This window comes from Oncorhynchus mykiss, chromosome 18 (assembly GCF_057628025.1).
Source record: "Oncorhynchus mykiss isolate SJ-2025 chromosome 18, ASM5762802v1, whole genome shotgun sequence".
Classification (NCBI taxonomy): domain Eukaryota; kingdom Metazoa; phylum Chordata; class Actinopteri; order Salmoniformes; family Salmonidae; genus Oncorhynchus; species Oncorhynchus mykiss.
In genome coordinates this window covers 48679240-48696646 of record NC_143039.1, presented here as the reverse complement: position 1 = coordinate 48696646, position 17407 = coordinate 48679240, and the positions used below count along the sequence as shown (strand labels likewise).

Sequence of the window (17407 nt, the reverse complement as noted above, 5' to 3'; positions counted from 1 at the left end):
GTCATAGGAGTCTTTGTTAAAAAGCACTGTTACTGTACAAATATAAACATGGCTGGATCATGACTGCTTGTCAGTTAACTTGTCCATTGTTGTCCCTCACCAACTTTAAACATCTGCTATCTGAGCAGCTAACCGATCGCTGCAGCTGTACATAGTCCATCGGTAAATAGCCCACCCAATTGACCTACCTCATCCCCATACTGTTTTATTTATTTACTTTTCTGCTCTTTTGCACACCAGTATCTCTACCTGCACATGACCATCTATCACTCCAGTGTTAATCTGCAAAATTGTAATTATTCGCCTACCTCCTCATGCCTTTTGCACACAATGTATATAGACTCTTTTTTTCTTTTTTTCTACTGTGTTATTGACTTGTTTATTGTTTACTTCATGTGTAACTCTGTGTTGTTGTCTGTTCACACTGCTATGCTTTATCTTGGCCAGGTCGCAGTTGTAAATGAGAACTTGTTCTCAACTAGCCTACCTGGTTAAATAAAGGTGAAATAAAAATAAATAAAATGTAGATGTCCTCGATAATTCCCACCGAACTAGTATAAAGATCTTGGATGGAGACTGTCTGCGAAAGTAGAGGACATTGTTTTTTCTTACAACCCAATAAAAAGCCTAAAGAATATATTGAACTTCAAAGAGTGTTATCAAACTGAAAAGTTTCTAGCAGAGAATTACAAACTATGATTGCATTATTAGCACTTTATTATGATCAGGGGAGGCTGGTGGAACGGCTATGGGAGGAAAGGCTCATTGTAAAGGCTGGAATGACATAAATGGAACAGAGTCAAACGTGTGGTTTCATATGTTTGATACTGTTCCATTTATCCCATTACAGACATTACAATGAGCCCGTCCTCCTGTAGCTCCCCCAACCAGCCTCCACTGATTATGATCAACAAAATGGTAATCATTTTTTGAATGCATCACTGTTACTCTGTCTATGGCCAGACGATGGCAATGTTATCTATAATACAAAAGCATCATAACAGTGGTCACCAACCCTGGGACTGTCGAGCGCTACACTGAAACCTGATCGAAACACCACACTTCCAACTGACCAACCATTGTCTCCTGACAATTGTGTCATTCCTTCAACTGTCTGTCAACTGACCTTAAATGGCAAATGATTAACCATGTATAAGACAAACAGAAGTGGCACGTGTTGACTGTTGAAACAAGCCTCGCTGTATAAATTACTGTGAAATGACACTGTGCGCCTGCCATTGCTATCATGTAGGCCTATAGCAGGGATGGACTCTGTTACACATGATACAAAGCAAGGACAAATATAAACTGAATTTGTGGTTCCAATGTAGGACACGTGCTGATAAACAGTAAGTCATGTTGTCAAATTAAATCAAATCAAATTGTATTAGTCACATGCGCCGAATACAACAGGTGAAATGCTTACTTACGAGTCCCTAACCGACAGTGCAGTTTTTAAAAATACAGATAAGAATAAGAGAATAAGAATAAGAATAAGAGATAAAAGTAACAAGTACTTAAAGAGCAGCAGTGAAATAACAATAGCGAGACTATATACAGGGGGGTGCCGGTACAGAGTCAATGTGCGGGGGCACCGGTTAGTTGAGGTAGTATGTACATGTAGGTTGAGTTAATTAAAGTTACTATGCAACAACAGAGAGTGGCAGTGGTGTGGAGAGGGGGGGGGGGGGGGGGGGGCAATGTGAATAGTCTGGGTAGCCATTTGATTAGATGTTCAGGAGTCTTATGGCTTGGGGGTAGAAGCTGTTAAGAAGCCTTTTGGACCTAGACTTGGCGCTCTGGTACCGCTTGCCGTGTGGTAGCAGAGAGAGCACTATGACTAGGGTGGCTGGAGTCTTTGGCAACTTTCAGGGCCTTTCTCTGACACTGCCTAGTGTAAAGGTCCTGGATGGCAGGAAGCTTGGCCCCAGTGATCTACTGGGCCTTTCGCACTACCCTCTGTAGTGCTTTGCGTTTGGAGGCCGAGCAGGTGCTATACCAGGCAGTGATGCAACCATGCTCTCGATGATGCAGCTGTAGAACGTTTTGAGGATCTGAGGACCCGTGCCAAATCTTTTCAGTCTCCTGAGGGGGAATAGGTTTTGTCGTGTCCGCTTCACGATTGTCATGGTGTGCTTGGACCATGTTAGTTTGTTGGTGATGTGGACTCCAAGGAACTTGAAGCGCTCAACCTGCTCCATTGCAGCCCAGTCAATGAGAATGGGGGCGTGCTCGGTCCTCTTTTTCCTGTAGTCCACAATCATCTCCTTTGTCTTGATCACGTTGAGGGAGAGGTTGTTGTCCTGGCACCACACGGCCAGGTCTCTGACCTCCTCCCTATAGGCTGTCTCATTGTTGTCGGTGATCAGGCCTACCACTGTTGTGTCATCAGCGAATTTAATGATGGTGTTGGAGTCGTGCCTGGCCGTGCAGTCATGAGTGAACAAGGAGTACAGGAGGGGGCTGAGCACGCACCCCTGAGGGGCCCCTGTGATGAAGAACAGCATGGCGGATGTGTTGTTACCTAACCTTACCACCTGGGGGCGGCCCGTCAGGAAGTCCAGGATCCAGTTGCAGAGGGAGGTGTTTTGTCCCAGGGACATTAGCTTATTGATGAGCTTTGAGGGCACTATGGTGTTGAATGCTGAGCTGTAGTCAATGAATAGCATTCTCACATAGGTGTTCCTTTTGTCCAGGTGGGAAAGGGCAGTGTGGAGTGCAAAAGAGACTGCATCATCTGTGGATATGTTGGGGCGGTATGCATATTGGAGTGGGTCTAGGGTTTCTGGGATGATGGTGTTGATGTGAGCCATGACTGGCCTTTCAAAGCACTTCATGGCTACAGAAGTGAGTGCTACATGTCGGTAGTCATTTAGGCAGGTTACCTTAGTGTTCTTGGGCACAGGCACTATGGTGGTCAGCTTAAAATATGTTGGTATTCCAGACCCGTACAGGGAGAGGTTGAAAATGTCAGTGAAGACACTTGCTAGTTGGTCAGCGCATGCTCACAGCATACGTCCTGATAATCCGTCTGGTCCTGCGGCCTTGTGAATGTTGACCTGTCTAAAGGACTTACTCACATCGGCTGCGGAGAGAGTGATCACACAGTCTTTCTGTACAGCTGGTGCTCCCATGCGTGTTTCAGTGTTATTTGCCTCGAAGCTAGCATAGAAGTAGTTTAACTCATCCGGTAGGCTCGTGTCACTGGGCAGCTCTCGGCTGTGCTTCCCTTTGTAGTCTGTAATGGTTTGCAGGCCCTGCCACATTTGACGAGCATCAGAGCCGGTGTTGTACGACTTGATCTTAGTCCTGTATTGACGCTTTGCCTGTTTGATGGTTCATCGGAGGGCATAGCGGGATGTCTTATAAGCTTCCGGGTTAGAGTCCCGCTCTTTTAAAGCGGCAGCTCTAGCCTTTAGCTCAGTGCGGATGCTGCCTGTAATCCATGATTTCTGGGTGGGGTATGTACGTACGGTCACTGTGGGGGCAACGTCATCGATTCACTTATTGATGAAGCCAATGACAGATGTGGTGTACAGATGTTGTAATACTGTCATGTTGTCTGTATGGTCATCTTGCAGCTCTGTAAACTGAGCTTATCTTCTATGTTTTTGTCACTGTTCAGTGCAGGCTTTTATGGTCATCTTGACCTGGGGACAGACAGAGACATGTCTTGAAGGAAGTTGGGACACCGACAGTATAGTACATGAAGGAAGTTGGGACACACAGTATGGTACGTACTGTACTGTACAGTGTGAATTCAGTCAAACCTGCCATAGCAAGTGTATTTACTATTATACAACGGGTGGTTCTAATCCTGAATGCTGATTAGTTGAAAGCATATTCCAGCCGGTGTCTATTCCAAAAGTTACCGCCGTCTAAATCTACAACATTAAAATGTCTATTTACTCTGTTCCATCTGACTGCGCAATCCACTGTCTCATCAGCCCAGCCAGGCAATTTATAAACTTGAACATTATCTCACGCTTCTTTTAGACTAACATTTAGTGTTCAACAGCAGAGATTTGTATAAACCTTGCTATCTATCTCTCTGACATTTGCAACATTGTTTCAATATTTAAAATCGATCTCTAGTGTCCCGTAGTAATGAACGTGCCGGGAGTCAGGACGAGACAGACGGACAGGCAGCATTTCTCAGCCAGTTGTGTCTCAGCCAGTCATGAATCAGCTGGCATAATTTTTATGGTTATATACAAAGAAATGTCAATTGAAAAAAGGTCAAACAAACGAAGTGCAGCTAGTTTGCGGCCTTTCCAGCTATACTGTTTGAAGTGACTGTAAATTAGCCGTAGCTGGCTAGCTAGTAAGCAAAGGATAAGAACATTGCCCGCCAGTATGGCAATGGAACATTTAGAATTAACAACTGTGTCGCGTCCATAGATACAGAACAGAAAGATAGAATCAACTGAATCGATAGAATGAACGACCGACCGGCTTGGGAAGCAACCCAAGACTTGTGTCAGGACTATATCTTGTGGAAGGATGAAATATTATGAATAAATTCATCAAAATAAAAGTGATAATCCCCTCAAAGCCAGTGTTTGGAGGATATATATATATACTCTCCAAACACCGTCTTCTAGGGCATTATCACTTAAGCAGAGTGTGTGCACAGTTACACACACACACTACGTTTTCGGAAATCCGGAGGCATCTACCTTTGTGCAGAGCCTAACTGTTACTAATAGTAATATAATATCCAGGAACATTGTGTTGTTTTATTTGGGGACATACGGGGAAAGAGCTTAGTGCTACATTTGGGATTTATTGAATGGAGCTCTAAGTCTACAGACGTAGGATCTGAATTTGAGCCCATTTGCTACAGCAGGAAAATAATCCTGCAGCAACAGAAAATGTGAATTATTATGTGGATTATAACGATGGACATTTTCTTATAGGGGCTGGTGCATTTTTCTTTAAGGCAAATCAAGTTTGACATTTTAAAGGAGCAAAGGAGCCACAGAATAGAGGTCATCATGTTATACTACTGATCATGATGCACTCAGTGTTGGTGTGTGGTCAATGGATATCTTGGTTTGATGATCATCGTGGTTTGTCATTGAAATGATACAATACACTTTATTTTATTTCTTTCTTTCAACACATTTCCAGTGGGTCAGAAGTTTACATACATTTAATTAGTATTTGGTAGCATTGCCTTGAAATTGTTTATTAACTTGGGTCAAACGGTTCAGGTAGCCGTCCACAAGCTTCCCACAATAAGTTGGGTGAATTTTGGTCCATTCCTCCTGACAGAGCTGTTGTAACTGAGTCAGGTTGGTAGGCCTCCTCGCTCGCACATGCCTTTTCAGTTCTGCCCACAAATGTTCTATAGGATTGAGGTCAGGGCTTTGTGATGGCCACTCCAATACCTTGACTTTGTTGTCCTTAAGCCATTTTGCCACAACTTTGGAAGTATGCTTGGAGTCATTGTCCATTTGTAAGACCCATTTGCGACCAAGCTTTAACTTGGTCGCAAATGGGTCAAACTGATGTCTTGAGATGTTGCTTCAATATATCCACATAATTTTCCTGCCTCATGATGCCATCTATTTTGTGAAGTGCTCCAGTCTCTCCTGCACCAAAGCACCCCGACAACATGATGCTGCCATCCCCGTGCTTCACAGTTGGGATGGTGTTCTGCGGCTTGCAAGCCTCCCCCTTTTTCCTCCAAACATAATGATGGTCATTATGGCCAAAGAGTTCTATTTTTGTTTCATCAGACCAGAGGACATTGCTCCAAAAAGTACGATCTTTGTCCCCATGTGCAGTTGCAAACTGTATTCTGGCTTTTTTTATGGTGGTTTTGGAGCAGTGGCTTCTTCCTTGCTGAGCGGCCTTTCAGGTTATGTCGATATAGAACTTGTTTTACTGTGGATATAGATACTTTTGTACATGTTTCCTCCAGCATCTTCACAAGTTCCTTTGCTGTTGTTCTGGGATTGATTTGCACTTTTAGCACCAAAGTACGTTCATCTCTAGGAGACAGAGCGAATCTCCACACCTCCAATTGACTCAAATGATGTCAGTTAGCCTATCAGAAGCTTCTAAAGCCATTACATAATTTTCTGGAATTTTCCAATCTGTTTAGAGGTACAGTCAACTTAGTGTATGTAAACATCTGACCCACTGTAATTGTGATACAGTAAATTATAAGTGAAATAATCTGTCTGTAAACAATTGTTGTAAAAATTACTTGTGTCATGCACAAAGTAGATGTCCTAACCAACTTACCAACACTATAGTTCGTTAACAAGAAATTTGTGGAGTGATTGAAAAACAAGTTTTAATGACTCCAACCTAAGTGTATGTAAACTTCTGACTTCAACTGTAATTGGGTAAATACATTGAATATTATATTTGTAGAGGCAAATACCTGATGCTGTCAACAGCTAGGAATGTTCTTGATTTATCTCACAGAAGGCCATTATCATTAGGCCATTATCATCAGTTTGTTTGTCGATATAGTCATTGTTGATATGGATGTTGTTGAACCTTCCCACTGACCATGTCTCTCATCCATGTACCATGACAGAGAATGTGTGTGTGCGTGTGTGTTTGTGTCACGTCCTGACCTTAGTTCCTTTTTTATGTCTTTGTTTTAGTTTGGTCAGGGCGTGAGTTGGGGTGGGCATTCTATGTTTTTGTTCTAGGTTTTGTATTTCTGTGTTTGGCCTGGTATGGTTCCCAATCAGAGGCAGCTGTCGATCATTGTCTCTGATTGAGAACCATACTTAGGTAGCCTGTTTTCCCACTATGATTTGGGGCTAGTTATTTTCTGGTTAGTGTTTGTTGCACCTGTCAGAACTGGTCGTGTATTGTTTTTGTTTGTGTGTTCATTCTTGATTAAAAGGTAGTATGGATGTGTACCACGCTGCACTTTGGTCCTCCTCTCCTTCCACCAACAAAAATCGTTACAGTTTGTGTGCGTGTGTGTGTAATAGAGAATGTCCTGTCCTTCCACTCCACCTTGCCTGACCACAGTGACCAGTGGAAAACTCCACTGTTTCTTTCCCTACCTCCATTAAGAGCATTAGTGATCCCAAGATGCCTTTCTCAGCTCTTATTGCCTACCCTGGGATAGCCTGGCAACAAGTCATCCCTCAACCCCTCCCACTCCCTCCCGGCCAGCCTAGACTGTTTACTCTCTCTGGGGGTTAACAGTTAACATTTATACCGGAGCACCACAGCTGACTACATCATCAGAGATTGTGGACAGCAACCTTCCCAAGTTACTTGGCACTTTGGCTGGTAAACCTTTGAAGTGAATTGTACAATGGGACCTCGGACAGCTGGTAAGGGCAACTTTTATTGCGCGAGGCAAATACGTGAAAGGTGGAGATTGTAGGTTTACTGAACTTGTTTGGGTTTACTTGCTATGGCTAATGTAATATTGTGTCTCTTGTTAAATCATAAGCATTGGTGTTGAGTTCACCTATATGAGTGCTACGAATACAATGGTATCACAAGTGGCTGAGGATCTCTTTTTACTCCTACTTGTGCTCTTAAGTATTTTCAAATGATCATGTTTATTCCTTTTTTTGTGAGACTGAGAACCATTTTATTGATGAAAAATGATAGATTAGTCCAATTATATGCAACTACAAATTAGAAGAGATACCCAGCACAGGTGAAAGGATTATTACATTGAGTTTGACTGGGGGTGAATTTGACCTTTATTCTATATTGTCATCATAATAGTATGCTGGTGATTGTTATGTAACTAAGTACAGTAACCATAGCTTCCACATAGGCTGGTATAAATATAAGCTTGTCAGGAAGTGTTACCGTAATATCAATCAACTCAGGGAGTGTTCATACAACACATTATGTGGCTATTTTTGATTAGCAGAAGACACTTTGTTCTTTCATAACACTCAGATATGAAATGGGAGGCAGTGGGGTATGTGGTGTGTGTTTGATGTGTTCTACTGGGAACTACAGCACAGCTAACAGTTCTGAAACTGGAGTGTGTGACTGTGTGTGTGACATTTCAGAAGGAATAACATGGTGGCCTCCTTTTGCTATTCGTGCTTTTTCCTCTCAGTACACTTTGTCAATCACTCTCAATCATAAAACATGTCTATGCTCTCTGTGCGACATCTCTGTATGTTCTTCTTCTCTTTCTCTCAGTCACTCCATCTAAGGAAAGAAAGATGGTGCCCGGGGGGCAAGATAACAGTTTTAGTAGTGGCAACAGCGGGTATTGTAACAGAGGTCCCATGCTTAGCCCTACTTCACCTGTGCTGTCAAACCCCAAATCAGGTTAGAATCTCTCTGGTCTTCACCTAAAGCTGTATCACGTCCTCTCTGCTGTACAGATTCAATTTAAACACCACTGTTCGTGATGACACTGAGAATCTGCTAACAGCGTCTTTGTTCCATTGGCAGTGCTAAAGAGACATGTAAGTCCAGAGGAGCTTCGGAGACCAGGAGGTTCATACATAAAGAGGACGTTTACAGTACGTTACCACAGTGTTCCCTCTTATTCATGCAAAAACAATGAAACACAACCAAATATCAATGATATCCATAACCTTTTTTCACAATTCTATTCCTTTGTAAGTCATGAGATCAATCTATCTCCAGATTGTGGGTGATGCGGTGGGCTGGGGCTTCGTGGTCAGGGGGAGTAGACCATGTCATATCCAGGCAGTGGACCCCAGTGGCCCTGCAGCAGCAGTAGGAGTGAAAGTGAGTACCATGGCATTGTGGGAAATTTAGTGCAAAGAGCATCTCCAGGGCTTACAGGTTGATAGCTTTGTCAAATCAATATATTTGTTATACTGGGAGACAATAATAAGTCTTCCTCTGCTATGTGCAGCTCTCATAAATTCTCTTCATTACGTACAGTATTTCACCAAAGTCCGTTTTCCAGGTGCGCCAGTTTGTGGTCTCTGTCAATGGTCTGGACGTCCTGTCTCTGGACTACAAGACGGTCAGCAACCTCATCCTCACTGGATCGCGGACCGTGGTCATGGAGGTTATGGAGGAGTCTGATTGCTGAGGATGAGGTTGTATTGTATTCGGTTACAGTCAACTTAAGGCCTCAGTAACCCATTGGCTCTTGGTGGTCGAAAGCTTAAGAGTAAGAATGTGGACTGTATTGGCCGAAATAAATCCATAGATACCTTACGACCTTGATATGGAGCCAAATGGACTTAGCTACATGATGGACTTGAGACGCGGGGTAAAAGCAACAGAAACCTGACGAGCCCCACTGTGAAGCCGTGTGTGCTTACATCATCAGTCTGAGACTCTGGCCAGTGTTCCGTGGTTAACATGGATACAGCTTGTGTTTTTTTTGCTCTCCCACAGCAGTTTAGACTTTTGACCTGTGCGCCTGCTGTTTGCTTTTCCACCCACTCCCTCGTTTGCTCCAATGGAGGGTTCCTTCCTAGAAAGACAAGTACTTAGGGTGTTGTTGATTAAGTGAGGTGGCACATATTGTCAACAACACTGCACTTTGTGACTTGGCAGAGGTGTTTTTGAGAGCAGTAGAATTTCTTTCGATGATTTAGCTTTGCTTGGAATATGTTTGGCATTGAATGCTAAAGTTTGGTAGCAGGAGTAACTTAAACCTTGTATTCATATTGGACTGAAAATAGCACAATACTGTCAAACTGCAGATCACATACTTTCTGGCAGCATAAAAAGGCTTGGATGTCATCTTGGTTTCTGATTCCACTGCAATATTTTTTGGAAACCCACAATACTGATAAAAGTTCAAATAATCAAACAGTAGTAGCCTATCAACATGTTAATCCTTTTTTAAAATTTCTTTTGAAACAACAAATCCGTGTGTTATGTTAATGCACATAGATAGGTTATAGCAGTGATATTGTGCATTTTGTCAAATGTGTCAAGGGTAATGCATGATCACATAGTCTAACACAAGGTATAAAGGACCCAAAGCACTAAAGGAGTTGTACTTTCATATAGCCATATAGCCCGACCCTAAACAGTTGTTATGGTCAACTGATCTTTAAAGGGTATTAGTGCAGACCAGGCCAGCAAAGAGTATCTGAATTTGTGTTAGCGTCTGATCAGTGTGAAAATATTTCAATTAGCCAATGAATTAATAAAAATAAAGTAATTTAATGGAAAATGTTAGCAAATGTGTATTTGAATCAATGTTTATGATATTAAAGCAATAACATGATTCATCACTTGCAAATAATCAATCTTATTATTGTTAAAAATCAGGGCTCACGTCAACGGAAGCAAATTATTTTAGCAACATCACCAGAAAATCAATATTATGGATAGAAATGTAACCGCTTCAATCGAATAGCAATAAAGTAAGAGCATTTATTGAACCCTGACGGGAACTTTAAACTGCAATAAAAGTTCAAATAACATTGAAGATCAAGATCAACAGGATCATATTGGCATTCCTAGATTAAGTGGTTATAATATCTGGTCAAGGAGTGTGCATTGTGCAATAAAATCTGTAGATGGCATGTGAACTATAACAACATTCAATCACGTAAGCAGACTATATGGCTCTGACCACCAGGTGGCAGTATGTACCATATATACAACTGATATTTCCCAATTGGATCTCATTGACTGAATATCCAAATCTCTTTTACAGGCATTTTACTGTAAATACCTTTCCAGTACTTTGAGAAGTTGTTTTGTTTGTCATGTTTGATTGATGTCACTTTTGCCACAATAATATTACAATAACAAACCACAAGCTGCATTATATTTTTCCTGCAATATTAGTAGGGTCGCTATCACTACAGATGACTAAAATATCCAGATTCGTGCCTGTTAGTGTAGGAAACTTATGTTAAGATAACCCCTCTGCTGCCCTCATCAGAGTTCAGGGGCCAAGGGTTTAAGTGCAGTAGCATGGAATGCTCTTAAGATGGGTCAGGGCTTGTGTCAAGGGCAGACATTGTGAGCTACTTCAAACTCCATCTAGTGATGAGCTCAGCATTATGAACGCACAAAGATATTCAAAAGCAAAAAGAGGAAGTGATAGTGTAACCATATCCTACTGTAACTACAGTAACAACTGTGAATTCTATAACTGCAGGAATGTTAACCCCATATAAGGGGCCTCCAATAAAAAAAGAGTTGAAGAGGGATTCCACAGGTAATTGATTTAAAAAAAGATGATTCTTTATCACTTCTGTCATGACCATGACCTTGCTGTCATAGCGATGCATAAAACTCAGCGTACCTAACTACCCCTCTGTGCTTGTAGAAACACATTCGACATTGGGTCAACTGGGAAAGGTGTGTAGCCCAAGGGGCTCTTGTAGACCCTATAACTTCATGGGGCTAACCATGCTAACATACTGTATTCAGTCACAGTCTGCCTTTAGTCAATGATGTGTTAACTGCCCATCGATGAGTGGGAAGTAGTTTGCTGTGAGATGGTCTAATAAAAACAGCTCCAGTATCTAGAAGTTACTCAGATAAGTCAAAACTACTATCTTTTTCAACAGCAAGAGTAGAGTCTGTGTGTTTGGAACCATTTCAATAAAAAATACTATATTTATTGAGTGAAGCATTAAACTTCATTGGATATTCATTCAAAGAAAATGTAGGCTGCACCAGAGTGCCATTCCACTCATAACACCAAAGTGGCAAATTCGGGGGTAACCTGACAGGCCTCTTGAAGTAGATGCTAGGTTGCATTAAGGTTGCTGCAACATGATCAATGTGAGTGGTACTTTCTGTATCTTAACTTGGGTCTGTGCTATCCGGGATCCTTGGGACGTCACTACCCCATTGAAGTTGACATTTTAAATGGTTACGGTGAGGGTTGAGGTTAGGGCTCGGTAAGGGTTATGGTTAAGGTTAGGGTTTAGGGTAGGGACGTCCAAAAGATACCGGATTGCACTGACCGCTTAACTTGACACAGATAGGGGCTTATCATGAAAGGCATTAACACATTTAATGTGGTCAAGATAGGTAGTTAGTTCATTTTAACAAAGTCACTTTCCAGAAATTATTTTATTTCTTACCCAACCAATCAAATACATTACAGACTGATGGTACATACAAACGTTTGGACACACCTACTCATTCAAAGGTTTTTCTTTATTTTTACTATTTTCTACATTGTAGAATAATAGTGAAGACATCAAAACTGTGAAATAACACATATGGAATCATGTAGTAACAAATCAGGATATATTTTAAGTTTGAGATTCTTCAAAGTAGCCACAGCTTTGCACAGTCTCTGCATTCTCTCAAGCAGCTTCATGAGGTAGTCACCTGGAATGCATTTCAATTAACAGGTGTGCCTTGTTAAAAGTTAATTTGTAGAATTTCTTTCCTTAATGCTTTTGAGCCAATCAGTTGTGTTGTAACAAGGTGGGTATACAGAAGATAGCCCTATTTGGTAAAATACAAATTCCATTATTACGGCAAGAACAGCTCAAATAAGCAAAGAGAAACGACAGTCCATCATTTCTTAAAGACATAAAGGTCAGTCAAAATTTTAAGAACTTTGACAGTTTCTTCAAGTGCAGTCGCAAAAACCATCAAGCGCTACGATGAAACTGTCTCTCATGAGGACCGGCACAGGAAAGGAAGACGCAGAGTTAAACCCCCAGAGTTTATTCGAATTATCTGCACCTCAGATTGTAGCCCAAATAAATGCTTCTCAGAGTTCAAGTAACAGACACATCTCAACTGTTCAGAGGAGACTATGTGAATCAGGCCTTCATGGTCAAATTGCTGCAAAGAAACCACTACTAAAGGACACCAATAATAAGAAGAGACTTCCTTGAGCCAAGAAAAAGGAGCAATAGACATTAGACCGGTGGAAATCTGTCCTTTGGTCTGATGAGTACAAATTATGAATTTTTGGTTCCAACCGCCGTGTCGTTGTGAGACGCAGAGTAGGTGAACGGATGATCTCCGCATGTGTGGTTCCCACCGTGAAGCATGGAGGAGGAGGTGTGATGGTGTGGGGGTGCTTTTTCTGCACAGCATTCCTCAGCGATACGCCATCCATCACATCTGGTTTGTGCTTAATTGGACTATCATTTGTTTTTCGACAGGACAATGACCCAACACACCTCCAGGCTGTGTAAGGGCTATTTGACAAAGAGGGAGAATGATGGAGTGCTGCATCAGATGACCTGGCCTCCACAGTCATCTGACCTCAACCCAATTGGTTGAGAGAATGCCAAGAGTGTGCAAAGCTGTCATCAAGGCAAAGGGTGGCTACTTTGAAGAATCTCAAATATAACATATATTTTGATTTGTTTAACACTTTTTTGGTTACTACATGATATGTTATTTCGTAGTTTTGATGGCTTCACTATTATTCTACAATGTAGAAAATAGTAAAAATAAAGAAAAACCCTTTGAATGAGTAGGTGTGTCTAAACTTTTGGCTGGTACTGTATTGATACAACACTTTCATACATGTCCCATTGCATGTTGAGACAAGAACAACTTGCTGCACCCTGATGATGGTGATGGCCAGATAGATGGAATGCAAACAAATAACAGAGCAGAGATGAGGATGTATTATCAATTAAAACCTTTAAACCTGAAATTGTTGCATTTTCAGGTCTTGAGAATACTAAGATAATCATGAACCAAGGTTGACAGTTAAATGTTGTTGTTATAGGCCTACATAACAACACTCATCTATGTCTGTGTGTGCGTAATATAATAATAATAATAACATGAAATAATAATAATAATATATGCCAAGTTACCAAATGGCTGGCTGATTAAGCTATCTCAAATATTTCAGCCACATCAGTAAATTCTCCCCTGAAAGGAGGAATGAACATTTGCACGCAGGTAGCGCTCGTGCGGACCAGAAAGCGCTAGGGGAAAAAAAGACATACCTGAAAAAAAGCTCACGGACGAGGAGCATGTAGTCTACCCTGGGGGCGGTCAGAACAGAATTCACATTTCATAGCTTATCACCTCTTTTATATTGGCTGCCGCCGAAACACATTTTTCTGCCTCAGTCAAGATTAAACGAGGTGAAGGAATGAATCGCTCAAGGGATGGGTGAATGAATACCAGCACGGGATACACCCACCATAGCAAGTCTGAAACTGAAGGAGCTGAAGATAGTTTGCCAACAGCCCGCGAAGCAAGACACACAGGAAGGGTCCTTTGGGAGCAATATTACCTGTAAACATATGTTTTGAAAAGGTATGAGATATTTTCTTTAGTTTGGGATAAAGTCCGTTTTTAATAACAACACGTTTAAAGTATAAGTGGTCGGGAACACGGAACCTCACCTGTCAGTGGTGGTCGTGGGGGCGCGTTTGGCAATATATGCACATTTGGTTTAGTCAATTTATTATATCTGTTTTTGTACTTCGTCGATACTGTTTGTTTATCACATTTATTATTAAAATATAATGTACAGTCGTTTTCCATTTTTCCCTAAATCTATAGGCCTACACGAACCATCACCGAGGACTGTGGACTACTACTGTGGTTTACCTGTAGGTTAGCCTACTTGTACACCTGCAATTTGTCGTAATGGCAAGATTAGAAGGCTATTTAAGTACATTGAGTAGATGAGGAGAAAGATTAGGCACGGCGAATTGAAGTGCTGCTTTGAAATACCAGCTAGCCTAATGACGAATTATTCTTATTGAAGTGTTTGCATGAGTTTGAGAGAAAGGTGTGACATCATGCTCATCTATTTTTTACATCCTCCATTTGTTTGAGAAGATACTACTGCCACAGTACTCTGCAGGAGCATGCCACGTTTCAAATATCATTATGAATGATTTATGGGTGTCATTGCGGTTATGCCAAAGTTGAGATGCTTTGTTGAGTTTATTTCCAAAACTATTTGAAATGTAAATGGGACTCTACTGTTTTATCAACCTACAGTTGAAGTTTATCAATGATATTCGTAAAATTGCTCTATAACTTCTAGGGATGTGCATATTTCCCTTTCAAGATAATTCAATACTTATCTAGATACATGGGCTCCGATATGATACAGGAACGACACGTTTTAGTTTGAAACGATTCATGCAATTCAGTTTGATTAGAGAACAAATCGATGCGATTCAGTTCGATGTGATACGATTCGATGCACTAACATTTGTTGCATAAAGACATTCATTTTCCATTATAAACTAAAATCTGCTGTTGATGGAGCTCATGAGCTGGGCCTCTCAGAGCTGGATCGGTCTGAGCTGACTTTACTCTCTGTGTGTGTGTGTGTGTGTGGTGTGTGTGTGAATTATGTATATCTATGGCGTACTGTATGTACTATGTAGGCACCTGAGCTGAGCTATAAGTGAGACTAGGTATCTATCATCCCACTACCACTATCAGATTAGGGCGGCAATGTAGCCTAGCCCCCCACCAGATTAAGGGTTTGAGCTAGTCATATATCAATATTTATTGTTTACAAATGAGCTATGACATAGCCAATGAATATATAGCACAATTTCGGATTTCACCCCCCATCTCCAAATTGAATGATTTTGACCATTTGGATGTTTTTATGGTGGGATCTTCTCTTTTCCTCTTGCTTTGGCCATGCAGTGCTCCTTTCTGTCCTCATAATGAAATCATCAACTTTACCCTGTATATCTAAAAATGACTATATACACATACTGTTTAAAGCAAAATTACCAGAACTATTGCTGATGGTGAACCTGAACAATCACAATAAAATAGATTGTATTAAGCCCCGTTCAGCAGGTATGACCTGGGCACATACCTCAGTTCAATGTCTAGTTTTGATTTATATTTGGTTAAGTTTTCAACTAACGTGAATTCAACATAAAAAATAAAAAAAATTAAGAAAAAAAAAAATCACCATGTCATTGGATTACGGTTAAAAGTTGGGTGAAAGAAAGACAAAATGCCATTACGTTGATTACTTTCGGCAAATCCAAATCAGTTTTTCACGTTAATACGTCATTACATAGATTTTTTGGGGTTGAAATTCCGGTAAAACACCATAATCAACAGTGCATAGATAACATTAACTAGCGTTTATCGCAGTGACTGGAAGACTACACGACTTCCAGTCAAGCTGTTCCTCTAGACGTCCTTTAATAATGGAGCTTATCTATTTATTTTCAATGGCATCAGGCATTGTCATTCCGTTTGATGTCTCGTCAGGTTTTCTGAGCTCCTCTCCTATACCAGTGTGAAGGATGCCGGCTACAGGACTGAAGACGTGGGTATGGAATCCTCTACTCTGTCTGGCTCTTATCTCTCTCTCACCTGCACCAGCTCCAGCTCAGGGTCAAGGTAAACACGATCATATAGGCTGCTTCTTATCCTCTGTCGTCCCGTGTGTGTCTTTTTGATGTGCTGCTTTTGTCAAAGCGTTTGTCTCTGTGTCACTGTCACTGTGATTATTTTACTTCAAAAGGGAAAAGTCACTATTTTCTGGTAATATAAGTAAATATTTGCGTGTAAAATCACATCATTAACATTCCATTTGATGTGCCGCTTTTGTCGAAGCATTTGTCTTTGTGTCACTTTCACTTTGTGATTATTTTACTTCAAAGGGAAAAGTCACTATTTTCTGGCAATATAAGTTCATTTTTGTGTGTAAAATCACATCATTAACTTTCCATTTGCAGTCAACTAAGGTGTTTCAAGATTATGCTTTTACATGATCTACCTACCCTTATGGTCTTTGCCCATATATACAATGTTGCAAACAATATCTGACTTTGGCCTTATCCTTGTTGATGTGAAGACAAACAAGAACTGCACCCTCAAACAGCTGCAGTTTGTTTACCTGGGCTTGTCTTGACACCGTTGCCCAGTCCTCAAGTGAAACGAACCACAGCATTCCTGTGCTAAGAGTGCACTCTGTACTGTGCTAACCTGGGCTACAGCATAGTGCCGCTTTGTGTTGTATTGTAGCATTACACCTTGGACAGTATCCATTGGGTGTCGGCAGAAGCCTTCTGCTCAAAAGGGCCGGCCTCTTGTTTAAAGTAAACAACCTGTCCTTTTTACAGGTCAGAGTTCAAAGTGTACAGTCAGTGGGCTTCAATAGATGTTTCCTTCAAAGTGCACTAGAGGTTTAACTGAAAGCATCCAGCCCTTGAGGTCGATAGACAAGGGAGGGATGTCTGGGAACACAGGCCACTGTCACCCAATGGCATGTGGCCACGTGCCCATCCCTACAGTGTCAGCATCTCACCCAAAATGGCCCTTCTTATAACTAATTCTTACATATGAATTAAAATGCATTAAACTTTCTGTACTGTATCTGACTTCCAAACTCCCCATGGGTACTTGAGGCCTCTTAAACCCTCCGCAGCCTGCTGGCTGCTTGCACAAGATGGCTATGAAAAATATATGAGAACTTAAGCCCATCTCCACACAGGCAAGTCCTTTGTCTCGGAGATGTTGTTTACCGAGCGTACAACTAGTCTGAGACGTCTGTTCT

At 41.3% G+C, this 17407-nt stretch overlaps 2 protein-coding genes across 2 annotated transcripts in view; both read left to right on the top strand.

Annotated features, from left to right (window-relative positions):
• Positions 1–6988: 6988 nt before the first annotated feature.
• Positions 6989–10198, top strand: LOC118941164 (DEP domain-containing mTOR-interacting protein). The gene is made up of 5 exons (XM_036952832.2): positions 6989–7316; positions 8155–8286; positions 8413–8483; positions 8611–8715; positions 8900–10198. The coding sequence occupies exons 1-5, from the start codon at positions 7298–7300 to the stop codon at positions 9026–9028; spliced, it is 456 nt and encodes a 151-aa protein (XP_036808727.1). The 5' UTR covers positions 6989–7297; the 3' UTR covers positions 9029–10198.
• A 3575-nt stretch (positions 10199–13773) lies between these two features.
• The window catches only part of col14a1b (collagen, type XIV, alpha 1b), a 92281-nt gene continuing 88647 nt past the window's right edge, over positions 13774–17407 (top strand). Inside the window, exons 1-2 of the mRNA XM_021572039.3 lie at positions 13774–14169; positions 16117–16248. Coding sequence (XP_021427714.3) covers positions 16152–16248 — 97 coding nt within the window. The 5' untranslated portion in view covers positions 13774–14169; positions 16117–16151. The remainder of the gene's footprint in view (positions 14170–16116; positions 16249–17407) is intronic.